At 48.3% G+C, this 13594-nt stretch overlaps 1 protein-coding gene across 8 annotated transcripts in view; it reads right to left on the bottom strand.

Annotated features, from left to right (window-relative positions):
- The window catches only part of WHRN (whirlin), an 83887-nt gene extending 71508 nt beyond the window's left edge, over window positions 1-12379 (bottom strand). For 3 of the 8 annotated variants that reach the window (XM_074330906.2, XM_074330912.2, XM_074330909.2), the window contains exon 1: window positions 10910-12377. In XM_074330906.2, the coding sequence (XP_074187007.2) occupies window positions 10910-11527 (618 nt within the window). In that variant the 5' untranslated portion in view covers window positions 11528-12377. Of the gene's footprint in view, window positions 1-10909 lie in introns of all 8 variants that reach the window. The other 5 variants (XM_074330913.2, XM_074330910.2, XM_074330908.2 and 2 more) reach the window with 5 other exon arrangements.
- Window positions 12380-13594: the final 1215 nt, after the last annotated feature.

Raw genomic sequence — 13594 nt, 5'->3', positions numbered from 1 at the left:
GGGCACGTCTGCTGGGAGGATGCATTGGGGCCGGGCCCCACAGGGGCTGTAGGTATCTACAGGTGCAGAGAAATAAAGCCTTATTTCAGAGGACGGTGTGTTGCTGGTCTGGCCAAGTGTGGACAGAAAAGGGCAGTCTGTGGGTTAACAGGGATCAGATTATGGGCAGCCCGAACATCAGGTTAAGGGGCTCAGCCTCCGCCCTGCAGGCCCCCAGCTCCAGGGCAAAGCATTAGGCATGGAATGGTTTGATCAGATACAAATTTAGAAAGTTCGTTCTGCTGCCAGGGTGCTGAATGGACTGGTGGGCAGATGAGCAAGAAGAGAGGCAAAGAGAGTGAGACGGCCACTGTAGTGTGAAGTGGCAGCAGTGGGGAGCAGGCAAGTGAGTTCTGAGACGTGCTGGGGAGAGGTCAAGCCTGGAGGGTCTAAGCCGGGGTGTCCAAACTGCGGCCCGCGGGCCAACTGCGGCCCACGATCCATTGTTAATTGGCCCGCAGCAAATTCCAAAAATATATTTAGTTTACTTAAATAAACCACGTGAGGCAATCCATACTGCACCTCGAGTGAGTGGCCCGGCTGTTTGTGTATTTTACCGCATATGGCCCTTGGTGAAAGACGTTGAAAAAAGTTTGGACGCCCCTGGTCTAAGCACACCATATCTCGGGTGGGGAGACCACGGAGGAGAGGAGCAGGGCAAGGCTACTAACTTGGGAAATGTCCACGACTGGAAGGCGAGAGGAGAGTGCCATCAGAGGGTCAGCCATGAACTAGGACTTCCAGTGAAATTAAAGATTGTCCCTAAGACTGGACAAGAGTTGAAAAGAGAAATAAAAAAATAAAGACACTCAAAGGAGGCACAGATCCCGTTCAGAGACAGTAACAGCAAGAAGATGGGTGAAGATACAGACACTTGGGGGCAGTGAGGAAGGAATCTGAGGGCCATCGGAACATCTTAACCTTCCCAGTAGACTTAAAATCTCAGGATTGGAAGGCCTCTTGGAAGCAGGAGAGGATTAGGTGAGTTGGGAGAACTCTGGGAAAGGCTTGGGGTCCCCAGGGAGAAAGAGGAGGGAGGCAAAAGAAAAGAGATGGAGAAAAAGGATAAAGGTCACGCAAGGTCCAGATATAACAGAGGACATCACACCCTCATCCTCAGAAGGATGGAAATGGCAAAAGAATTCCCTACTCAATGGAGGGTAATTTCTGAAAGCTGGACCACTTTCCTTTTCTTAATCAGGAACCTCTTAATGAAGGCTAGCATACCATTTCAGATATGGTTCAAACAAACTACAGGACTTTTAAGTGCAGATGCCCCTGTTGTCAAACCACTACTTCCACCTGCATTAATTACGTCTGGAAATGGCTTTCTCTCTCCCCTCATCCAGGGAGCCAGCCAATCAGGGAAGGATGCTGGAAACACGGTTCAGGAAGCAGCCAGTCAGGGATAACTCTGTCACACACTGGCCTCTGGGCCATGGATCTGTCTTGCCTCCTTATATTTTTAAGGGCGGTCGGTCAGGACACACAATTCCATCCCACCCCCGGGCTTGATTACTGCTGTGAAACGACCATGCAGAAGCCAAATTCCAGATAGGAGACATTTTTAAAGAAACTGTCAACGTGGGAATATCAACTACATTGAGTTAATGACTCTGCAATTCAAATCTCTACGACGAATCAGGAGGGCCCCAAGTCCCAGTGTTTCTTCTAATGGCACTTTATTTTTTTATCCCCAACTAAGCGGGCACAACCGAAGGTTTTCAAAGCCAAGTGAATGCAGTCAGTAACATTTTTCATGACAATTCTTGCAGAGGCACTTCCGCGGCCATGGTTTTTAAACTTTGGAGGTACAATGGCAACAAGAACCGTTTGTGAGGACTACGAGGTAGAATCAGGGTAGAGGAGTCTGAGACACAGAGAAGCAAAGGGAGCTGCCCCAGGTTACAGCTAAGCCCAGGTCCATCGCGGAAAGCCACCTCTAACCTCTTGGGTACAGACCTCCCTTTCCTTGATTCTCCAATGTATCAGCTGACCTTGCACATCTGGAATCCTACTCCAGATCAGCTAAGGACAGGAACGGGGTCGGTCTGCTTCTCTGGTCAAGTCCATGCTTGGGGGAAGGGAAAGGATTCTAAAGGCAGGCAGCGCTTCCCAGACCTGGGGTGGTTAAGATTTGCCTGGGGTCTTGTTAAGTTTCAGGCAAGTTGCATTTGTGAATCACTACTTCTAAGGCCCCAACACCTAGGCATTTGGGAATATCCCTTTTGATGTCACTTCTCTGTGTTCCTCCCTGTAGCCTGCAGCTTCAGAAGAGGACATCTTAGGACTTGTTTATGGAGGCTCATATACCGTGTTTCCCTGAAAATAAGACCTAGCCGGACCATCAGCTCTAATGCGCCTTTTGGAGCAAAAATTAATATAAGACCCAGTCTTATTTTACTATAAGACCGCGTCTTATATAATATAATACCGGGTCTTATGCAATATAAGACCTGGTCTATAATATAATACCGGGTCTTATATTAATTTTTGCTCCAAAAGACGCATTAGAGCTGATTGTCCAGCTAGGTCTTATTTTCGGGGAAACACGGTAGTTGCTTTGCATTCAAAGTTGAGAGGATGCTGATATTAAGAAAACTCAGGCAGAGAGGAAACATAACTACAAAACTGGCTGCCAGCTGAAGCAAAACCACAGCCAATTTAGCAGAAGAAACACAAATTCTTAAAGGGGGCGGGGGCTGGAAAAGAAGGAAAAATAAACCCATTTATGCGTTCTCGGTAGAGAATAAAGCAGCTCTTAAACATACAAGTGATTAGCAGGAACTTGGCCTTTACCTGAAATGTTGGGGCTTCTTGAAATCTGAATAGCGTTGTTGTTGCTTTGAAAAACAAAAAGCCAGAAGCTATCCCTCACCCAAACTTGGTTCATTGATTGCTTCAAAATAGAATAAATGATTCTATTTTGGAATCACAGGCACAGTCAGGCTTGGTAAATAACCCATTTCTAGAAATGTGGCTTTCAAATTAAGAGCAAAGTGACAAATGAAATAACCAAAGAGGTCTCATAGAGTAGAGTTTGGCTGCAGAGGATGAGAAAAGCTGTTGCCCACCCAGGTACAGAGCACATTATTTTTAAAGGCCTTTCACTAAAATACAGTTGACCCTAAAACAATGCAGGGGTAGGGGCGCCGATACCGTGCATTTGAAAATCTAAGTATAACTTAAGTTGGCCCTCCACAGACTCGGATCCCAACCACCCGTTAACTCTTGAACAACGCTGGTTTGAACTTCATGAGTCAACTGGAACAAAATCCATATATAAGTGGATCTGTGCAGTTCAAGCCACGTTATTCAAGGGTCAGCTGTAGTAGTAGAGGGTTTCCTATTTACCAAATTGTTTACACCTATTAAATCATCTGATCACCACAGCCACACCAGGAAGGAGACAGGCGGGAGGCGGCAATGCCCATTTCACAGTCCCAAAGACTGAGGTTCAGAAATGTTACGTGATGTGCCCACACAGCCACACAGCCAGCTTCATGGTAAAGTATACACTAAAGCTTCTGGCATTCCCCGATTTTCTATCCAGCACCCACTACATTGCAACACACAGACTTTCTCCCAATATCACACTCAGGAACTAGGGCATTCTGAACTCACCAGCACTGCGTTGGGAGCAGGATCATTCCATTCATTCAGGAATTATTTATTTATTAATTAAAGCACCTACTATGTGCCCAGCACTGTGAAGGTATTGAGGTATGTGAGTGAGCAATGCAGATCAAATCTCGGTTCTCAGAGCTTATTTGCAGTGGGGAAAACAAATAGTGAAACATCCTTCCAGGCAAGTGCAATGAAGAAAATTGAAGCAGGATAAGGGGATGGAGGGGTGGGGTGGGGTGGGGATGAGGGGTGCTGCTTCAAAGAGGGAGGCAGGGCTGCAGAGGTATGCAGATGTCATAGCACTTAAAACATTGTGTGACCTGTGGCTATGAGTGGGTCCATGTGCCCCCATCCCCCAATGGCTCCCCGAGGGCAGGGACATGCATTTTTCATCTCTGACTTCCAAGTACCGGCCTCGGGCCTGGCTGTGGTACGTGCTGCTCAGAGCAGTGTGGTTCAATGGTTCTACATGACCACACGCTAACACATGCCCCTTTCCCTTGGTGTGTGGGCATCAGACTCCCCACTTAGTAAAATGAAGCCTTTGAATGGTTCTTAAAAGTCCCCGAGATATCTGGCACAAACGGTGACGCCTGCCTGCCTTCCAGCAGGAAGCTGCCATAGTCTTCCAGGAGGCCGGCTCCATAACCCAAGGGCTGGGTTCCCATAGGGGGTAAGGCAGAAAGGCCACCTAGTTCCTAATCCCAATAGTGGACTGGGACTAGTCCATTTCACCTCCCTGAGCACGAGCCTCCTCACCTCTCTGCATCCCCTGGGAGGGAAAAAGCACATGGCACATAGTAGGCACTCACTAACGTCAGCCTCCTCTCTTCACAATAGAGTTCCAGGAAAGCAATGTTCAAACACATGTGCACTGGCCTCATTGTACCACCTCCTGCAGCTGGCACCAGAGGGACCCAGGAAACAAATGGAGAGTCTGATTCCTGCTCCTTGCACCCTTTCCACCTGCTGTGCTATAACAGTAAAATGGAAACATCTGCAGCACAGGAATCTAAAACGCGGCCCCCACCTTAGAGCAAAATTAGAAGTCCGCCGGAGCTTAGTGTTAACATCAGCTTCTTGCTTGGGGTGAGGGTTGGGGTTAAAAAAAAAAAAAAAAAAAAAGGATTGGTTTTGAAAATTTTGTATTTCAGCCTCCATCTACCTCCAGCCATTTCAATGCCATTCCCTCTAATCAGAGTCTCTGGTCCTTGCTGGGTACTAACTAGTCTGGGATCCCTGAGCAGTGGACTTACATGCCATCAAAGAACGTTGCTAGACAGCCAGCTGGAGCCTAGTCCCCCATGGACGTCTGCTTCAATGCAAAGCCCTTTGCAGGGCAGAGGGGGGGTTATGACTCGGAGATGCACATGTGCTGTGAGCATGAACAAACAGGCGTTTGAGGGGCTGGCATGCACTTGACAGGTGTGTACTGGCTGTGTGCTGTGAGGCTGAAGGGAGGCGGAGGTGGGAAGTGACAGCACACACAAAATCCAATTGGTCCTGGGTTAAAGGATCATACTTATCTTTGCAGCTCCATCTAAATGATGACTCCATGGCAGGTAATAAACAATGCTGGGTTTGTCAGAAGAGGGTTGGGGACGAAAGAAAAACCAGAAGCTAGCGCTGGAGTGATTCTATATCTCTTTCATGCCCAGCTTCAAGTCAGGAGGCAGGCATCTTCTACTATAAAAATATCAATTCTTAAAAAATAAAGGCTTTCCCTTCCACCCTACAAAATGCTTCTTTGACTTGAACAGTAAATAACCAGTTGAAAGGATTTTTGTCCTGCATACTGTGTTTCCCCAAAAATAAGACCTAGCCGGACAATCAGCTCTAATGCATCTTTTGGAGCAAAAATTAATATAAGACCTGGTCTTATTTTACTATAAGACTGGAAATAATATAATATAGTATTATATAATATAGGGTCTTATATAATACCCGGTCTTATATTAATTTTTGCTCCAAAAGATGCATTAGAGCTGACTGTCCTGCTAGGTCTTATTTTCGAGGAAACATGGTAGGTACCATCATTTTCTGAAACCTTCAGGATCAGCTTGAGCCAAACAGACAAGACTAAATTTAAAAAATGGACCCTCTCAATATACTGCATCATACTCTAGATCCAGCACCTAACATCTATTCAAGAAAGGGTTTATTAATAGTGAGCTTTCAATGTGTCACTGCTGGCAGGACCCACAGGACCCAAGCAAGAGTGCAGGGCCCAGGAAAGTCTGTGCACACCCATGAACGTATTACCCATGGTTTCCAAATTGGAATACAGGAATGACACCAGAGGGAGAAACTGTGTTTCAGATACAAAGTTGGAAGTGGTAATGATTTGTAATGGCTTCCGCTAGCCATATACAATGGGAAAATCACAAATGTGTCATTTAGAACATGCCAGGCCAAATACAATGGTTTAGATTAATATGGACAGATTCTTCCCAGGTTTTTATGCAAAGGAAGGGAGGGTGTGTTACCTCTAAGTAAAAAAGGCTGGTCACTGTTTTTGACGTCTGGAATGTTTCAAATTCTAACACGCACCTTGGATGTACCCAGGGGGACGCAGAGACTAATGAAGCCGTTTAATTCTTACCGAGATGAAACACACACATACGTATATACATTCTAGCAGCACCTAAATACCCCATGTTCTGCTCCCTGCTACCCGCAGAATTAGGGACTCGGAAAGCCGGCGGCTAAGTGAATGTGATTTTGAGTGCTCCCAGGGTAGTCTTGTGCATGCCACAATCCTACTGTCATTTTCTCATTTACTCTGGAATGGCAGCAGGGTTGGTGTTCTTGGGTCGACGGACAGCAGTCAAGTTCTCGTCAGTACAGTGTGTAACCCGTCAATTTCCTGATTTAGTAGGAGGCTACACAGAGTGCCAAGATTCTCATCTCCCAATGCTTAGCCAACTTTCCTTACTCTGCCTTAAACGAAAGCAATTCCCAAAGAACAAGAAAACATCACATTAGACATTCTAAACACATTCTGTATAGCACTTACCAAACGAATCAGACTGTCTGAGCTGGAAGGGGCCTTGCGCAGCCCCTTGCCCACGCATCCTAGGGCACAAAGAGGGTCAGTGACTGGCCCAAGGTCACACAGCAAGCATGTGGCAGAACCCAATGCAGCATCCCTGGTCTGTAGACTCCTTAGCCAATTTATCAAGCATTTTTGGCTGAAAACCTTTGAAAGATCTCATTTTTTATTATTATTGGTTTGGCTCCTGTTCATTCAAGATAGAGTTTTCAAAAATCAAACGTTTCAACATAATTGCAAATAGTAACTGGCTTGCCTTATCTGGACCTGACACTGCTGATTTAGCAAACAAGCTTCAAGAGAGGGATGGGCCCCCCGCTGGACAGAGGGTAAAATGCTCACTGAACTGCTCTGGGTAACAATGGATGCTTGACTTGTCAGAGAGAGAAGTGCAAACACTTTGAATGTTCAATGTACTCTGTTCACTGACTGGGAGGAGGTAAACCTCTCTGACTCACAAACTGTTAAGTATCTTGATTCCTAAAATTTAATTTTCTTTTTATGACACACACACAATCTCTCCTTTGGGAAGCTCAGAAGATCTTTTCCCCCTTTTTCCTATCTGCGGAAGAAAAATAAAGATTTTAAGATTGAAAACATCTCCTTAATAGCTAAAACATGGAAACAACCTAAGTGTCTACTGACAGATGAAAGGAGAAAGTGTGGCGCGTGCACCCCCCCACACACACACACACCCACACCCACACCCACAAGAATATTACTCAGCCATAAAAAAGGAAATCCTGCCATTTGTGACAGTCTGGATAAATCTGAGGGGGGCATTATACGACGTGAATATGCCCAACACATAAAGACAAGATCTCACTTATATGTGGAATCTGAAAAAGTCAAACTCCCAGAAGCAGAGAATAGAAGGGTGGTTGCCAAGGGGTGGGGGCTGCGGGGCGTGGGCCAATGCTGGTCAGAGGGTACAGACTTTCAGTTGTAGGATGAAGAAGTTCTAACGCACACATGGTGACAACAGTTAACCACTCTGTGTTACATACTTGGAAATTTGCTAAGGGAGTGCATCTAAGCGTTCTTAGTGCAAAAATAAAATAACTGTAAGGTGATGGCTACGTCAATCAGCTGGGTTATGGTAATCACCTTACAATGCATAGGTATGTCAATCATCACATGCACACCTTAAATACATCGAATTTTTATTATCCAGGGATACCTTAATAAAGCTGGGGGGAGGAAGCAAAATAAATAAACAACAAACACGGTCAGCCCTCTGTATCCTCAAATGCAGAACTCACAGTTAAAAAAAACAACAGACTCATAGAAACAGAGACCAACAGAATGGTTACCAGAAGGGTGGGGGTGAAAACGGGGAAGGGGAATATACAGTTTATAATTTTGTGATAAGTTTCCACGGAGACATGATTACTAGAATTAGTGGTGGTGTGAGCACATTGTAAGGTATAAAAACACCCTACCACTATATTGTACACCTGAAACTAATATTACTAATATAATGTTGCATACCACCTAAGGGTATCTTTTGGGGGTGGTGGGTGTTCTGACACCAATCCCCCATGGATACAGATGGATGACTATAAATAAATAAAATTGAGGAAAAGAAAACATGTCTTCTACTAAATGCAATGTGGTGTCCTGGAACAGAAAAAGCATATAAGCAGAAAAACTGGGGACATTTCAATGAAGTCTGAAGTTCAGTTAACAGGAATGTAACTGCTCCTTAAAACCCCCGACACCGTGCCCTAGAGCACTGTCGTTTATAAAGAAGGGCTGGGAGAGAAAGAAAAAGAGGGGCTGGGAGCGGAAATTCTGGTTAAGGGCAGTCTGCACCTGGTAGAGAAGTAAGGCCTCTTTTGGTTTTCAGTTAAGGGACTGAATATCCTTAATTTTGTGGAAATGTGTCAAGTGCCAGGTGTTCTTCTCCACTGTCCCTGAAACTGCCTGCCCATCCTGCAACCCAGAGGCGCTAGTGGAGGCCACAGAGACAGGATCCGCCTCCTCCGTTTTAAATTCCACCCAAGGAAAGCCTGTCCCCCTTTCTCCCTGGAGTTAAGGTGACACAAAGCAGCACTCATTTTGCCTGGAACAGAAAAAGCCTGCTGCTTCTGAAGGGTCAAAAGGGAAGCATTCTGGGCAGATTATGTGTCTGGCGCTGGCTGGAAGAGGGGCACCCCCAAGTAGAAGCTCATTCTGCTTTAGCAGACGCATCTGGAGGAAAAGTGACGGGGACAAAGGGGGCTGCTCAGTTCATACAGGCTCCCACACATCCAAGGACAGTTTCTGCTCCTATCAACCTCTCCCTCTGGCAGGGATTAGTTCTGAGGCTTCAAAAACCATGCCATGGGGAATTTAGGTTTTACTCTGGAAGCAACAAGAGTAAGTAAGACCTGGTACTGCTGAGAAGTCACAGAATTAACAGCACTTTGGAGTAGTTCAGGGAGGTTCAGGCAGAAGGTGCAGAGGGTCATCCACGAGATGTGAGAGGGCCGAACTGAAACTCTCAGTCAAGCAGCTCCAGCCTTATAGGCATGACTGAGTCTGGGGTGTGATTTGAAGGGAGAGTCTGTGTTTTTAATGTCCAGGTTACTTGAGGCCTTCTCAAAGTCTATCACCTTGTGATGATTAAGTTACCCAAGTCTTTTTGTTTTTCAAATGGTCACTAAAATTGAATCCACGTTTATAAATGACCATTGGGTTCAAGTATCTTTCGAATATAAATTTATCATTTGGGAACTCCAGACCTTTCAGGAACAAAGGCTAATGGATTATTTTTTTTTAATAAATATATGGAATGTCAGCTAAAGGGAAAAGATTGATGTGGGTAGGATGAGACAGAGAGAACATGGGTGCATGGAAACCCACAAGGACCGTTGTCCACTGCAACTTCCCCTTCCCAACAATATAAGCCAATCAGCCTTTTTCCAGAAATAGCAAATACGTTTCCAAAATGCTCAAGGGCCTTCCCCAGGGACAGGTGGGCTAGGAAGCAAATAAGGGAAGCCAAGGTCATAGATGAGATGGTCATGTCCTAGGAGAACAGTCAGGAAGTGAGCCCAAGACACACCTGGCCATAGGTTACTGAATAGCACACAGGAAGCAGCCGTGGACCTTTGCTGCCTAAGAGTTTCCCAGCAGCCAGCAGGCCCTCGAATGGAGTTCAAAACCCCTGCACTGAGAGGACCGGAAGCAGAGGCAAGGGGTGGGCTGGTGAGAAGCTGGGTCATCAGCAGGCCCGAACCCTAGGAAGCATCTTCCCCGCAGAAGCACTTTCCTTTTCCCCAAAACTCTTCACTTCTGGAACACAAAGGTCGTGTGTGTGTGTGTGTGTGTGTGTGTGTGTGTCTGCAAGGGAACCTTGAATTCACACATAGACCAACATTATTCATCTCATATTCCAACTGGTTTGCAATAGCCCTGGGTGTGAGATTAGCAAACACGCAGATTCCTTTAGACAACACAGTTTCTAGTGATTTAGACAACACAATTTCTAGGAGCTTGTTGCCATAAGGTTATTTTTCTCCATTAACAGACCCAAAAAGTACAACTACTCTCAGGGGAATGGGGGATTTGTTTTGATATTTAGGTAGGGGCCTCATTTCCAACAAGGTTAGGGACACTTATCTGGTCCTGTTGCCTCATTTCCCAAGTAGAGAACGAGAGGTTCTGAGAGGACAAGTGCTTTATCCTGAGATACACAGCCTGGTCCATGAACAGCAGGGTCGGGGCCAGAGCTCTGTAGATGACCAGAACAGCCTCCTCGGGCCACTTGGAGCTAACAAAACTTTCTGGGGCAAAATCCTACGGAATAATGAGAATAGCCACAGCAGAAGCAGAGGACACTCACTGATTACTAACCATATGCCAAGCAGAAACCTCTCTTTTAATGCTCATAAGAATCCACAGCCACATTTATACTTTGTGATCATATATTTGCCCAAGTATTTGATAATGTCTGTCTCCCACACACTACTAGCCTTTATGCCTAACAAAGGCAGGGTCCATGTCTGCTTTGCCCATCACTATGTCACCAGTGCCTGGCATCTATTTGCTCAATAAACTAGATGCTCCTGTTTTACAGAAACACTTTGAAGAAATGGAGCCCAGAAAGGTCATATGATTTGCCTAAGGACACACAGCATGGAGCTACTGCCACCATGAGTAGCTGCATCACTCTGCCTTGAACTCATCCTCAAACCAGAGCCCTACCTTGACGGCCTCAGCATGAGTCACCCGGGACAGGGATTTGTCGTTAACACGAAGAATCTGGTCCCCGATTCGCAGCCCTTCCTTCTCAGCCAGAGAGCCTGGCTCCACCAGCGATACATAGATGCCCACGCCATGCTCCGAGCCCCCGCGAATGCTGAAGCCCAAGCCCTCATGGGCTTTGGCGCGTCGTAGGCTCACCAGGCGCACCTCCCCCAGCCCCGCGCCGTCGGGGCCGCCCCAGGCGGGTTGCCTGTAGGGGGCGGTGGCGGGCAGGTAGAGGCCCTCGGCGGTGTACTGGTCGAAGAGCAGCTGGTCAGAGCGCGGGATGACCAGACGCAGCATGGGCAGCAGGCGCCGCTTAACAGGGCTGTCCAGCAGCACACGCAGGGTGCTCACCAGGTCGAAGACGTTGCGGCGCGCGTGGTAAGCGTTCAGGCAGTGCGTGAACTGCTCCCGCTCCGCCTCGCTTAGCAGCGCCGTCAGCGCCTGGTGCAGCTGGCGCACGTTGGCAGACAGCAATCGCAGCCCCGTGCCCCCTCCGCTGCCAGCCCCGGCCGCCGAGCCCAGCGAGCCGGTGGAGGACGAGCTCACCGACAGACCGTCCAGCTGCGCGTTCATCTCCCCGCCAAGGCCCGGGCGGACTCCGGGCGCGCGGTGGGGCAGCTGCTGCACTCGCCGGCACCGGCGCGACAGCTGAATCCCGGGGAGCGCGGAGATCGTGGCTGGAGTCTGGGTTTGAGGGCAGAGTGGAGGGCGCTGAGGCAGGGTCTGGATCCCTGGAGACGCAGAGACGGCGGCTGGAGTCTGGGTTTGGGGGCGTAGAAAGAGTGTCTAAATCCTAGGGGTATCGCGGAGACCGCTGCTGAAGTCCCCGGCGCGCTAAGACAGAAGGGGTCGGGGCTGGAGTCCGCGGGGCGCAGAGACGGCGGCTGGAATCCAGAGGACACGGAGACGGCGACGGGATCCGGGGTGACAAGGAGTTGGTGGCTGGAGCCCGGAGGTCGCGGAGACTGCGGCTGGAGTCCGGGGTGGGGGACGCAGAGAAAACAGCTACATTCTGCAGGGCACTGAGACGACGGGTGGATGGAGTGGGGGGCGCAGCAAAGCTGACCGCCCCGTCACACCATGCCCGGGGCTCCCCCAGCCAGGCGGCCCGTTCCTTTCGGGCTGGGGGACCCCAAAGTCATAAGTTGGGGTGGGGGGCGCTCTAATCCCAGAGCCCCACGAATGGCAGCCGGTGGAGCCGCGCGGGCGTCCGGCAGGGGGTGCGGGGCATGTCCAGGGCAGCCCCGGGATGCAGCAGCCCGGGGACCCCCGCGCCCCTGCACCGCCCGGGCGCAGACGGAGCCGCGCGGCCGCGAACCCGGACTTTGCGAACTGTTGAGCCGCCCGGGGCCGATCTTCCGCGAGTTCCGACGCCGTCGCCGCCGCCGGCCCAGTCTCGGCCCCGCCCCTTGCCCCTCCCCCTCCCTTACCCCCTCCCCCGCGGGCTCTTCAGGAAATGACGTCCCGCCTCGCGCCTGGCGGTTGCCTGGAGACGGGGTGAAACAGTCCAGTCCCAGGGAAGAAAGGGGTGAAAGTGGGGGTAGGGGTGGGAGGAGCTCTGGGGGCTCTGTGAGCCCCTTCCAGAATGGGGGGGTGAACCTCAAAAACTGCCCTTCCGCGATCAAAGCTTGTGATCAGGATCGCTTTGGAGCCATTAGCCAGCTGACTAATTCAAAATTGTGGGGGCAAATAGTCAACTTTTTGCCCCTAAAATATTCAATCCTTCAGGCTCAGTTTTCTACTTTAAAACGCTGCCCTCCCTTCTTGCACGCACATGACATACAAGTTCAAGTGTTTATGAAGACGATTGTTGGGCACCTACTGTGTTCAAGATATATATAGAGAGAGATATATATATAAAAGCATGTACTGATGTCTGTGGGAGCCAACTCTTGTGTAGAGATAGTTCAGACTACCTTCTGCCCCGTCTCCAGCAGGCGAGAAAGCCGCTTTCAGAAAAATAAAGGATGCACAACACACACACGTGCATGCACACACACAAATGCATGCATATAAAACTGGTAAAATCTGAATAAGGTGGATGGATTGTATCAATGTCAATGTTCAGGGTGTGATCTTGTCCACACTGGGGGAAACTGGGTGACAGGTGCACGGGATGTCTCTGTATTATTTCTTATACCTGCATGTGAATCTACCACAATTATCTCAAAATTTATATATATATATATGAAATGGGTTGGGGAAAAATGTTCTATGCTTTCCCATCCAAGACAAAATGGGAAGATACTCCAAGGCATGGCATAGAGCCTGTCACCTCCCATCCTACTCCCCTAAATACAACCTAAGTGAAAGCCTCTGCTTTTATTCAAAGGTGGCTTTCTAAGGAGCCAGTAGTGCCCCCCCACACACACACACTTCACACATATGCTCTCCAACCTGAATTGCCTCTCCTAAACTATTTTCCTATGGAAAGCTATATTTTCCCTTAAAAATATTCTGGAATTGCCATTGCAATTTTATTTGGGGGAGGAAGAAATGGTGTGTCCCTGGAAAAAGTAAGTTTGAGCTGGACCCCGAAGGCTGAAGCATTCATTCATTCATTCATTTACTCATTTGATCACTCTTCATTCAACATTTTCCAAACACCGATTCTGTGATGGATCATGTGCTGCGTGCTGA

This window comes from Rhinolophus sinicus, chromosome 16 (genome assembly GCF_057876585.1).
Source record: "Rhinolophus sinicus isolate RSI-liver-muscle chromosome 16, RSI-T2T, whole genome shotgun sequence".
NCBI lineage: Eukaryota > Metazoa > Chordata > Mammalia > Chiroptera > Rhinolophidae > Rhinolophus > Rhinolophus sinicus.
Note: the sequence above shows the minus strand (reverse complement) of the source record. Positions and strands in the feature narration are given on the sequence as shown.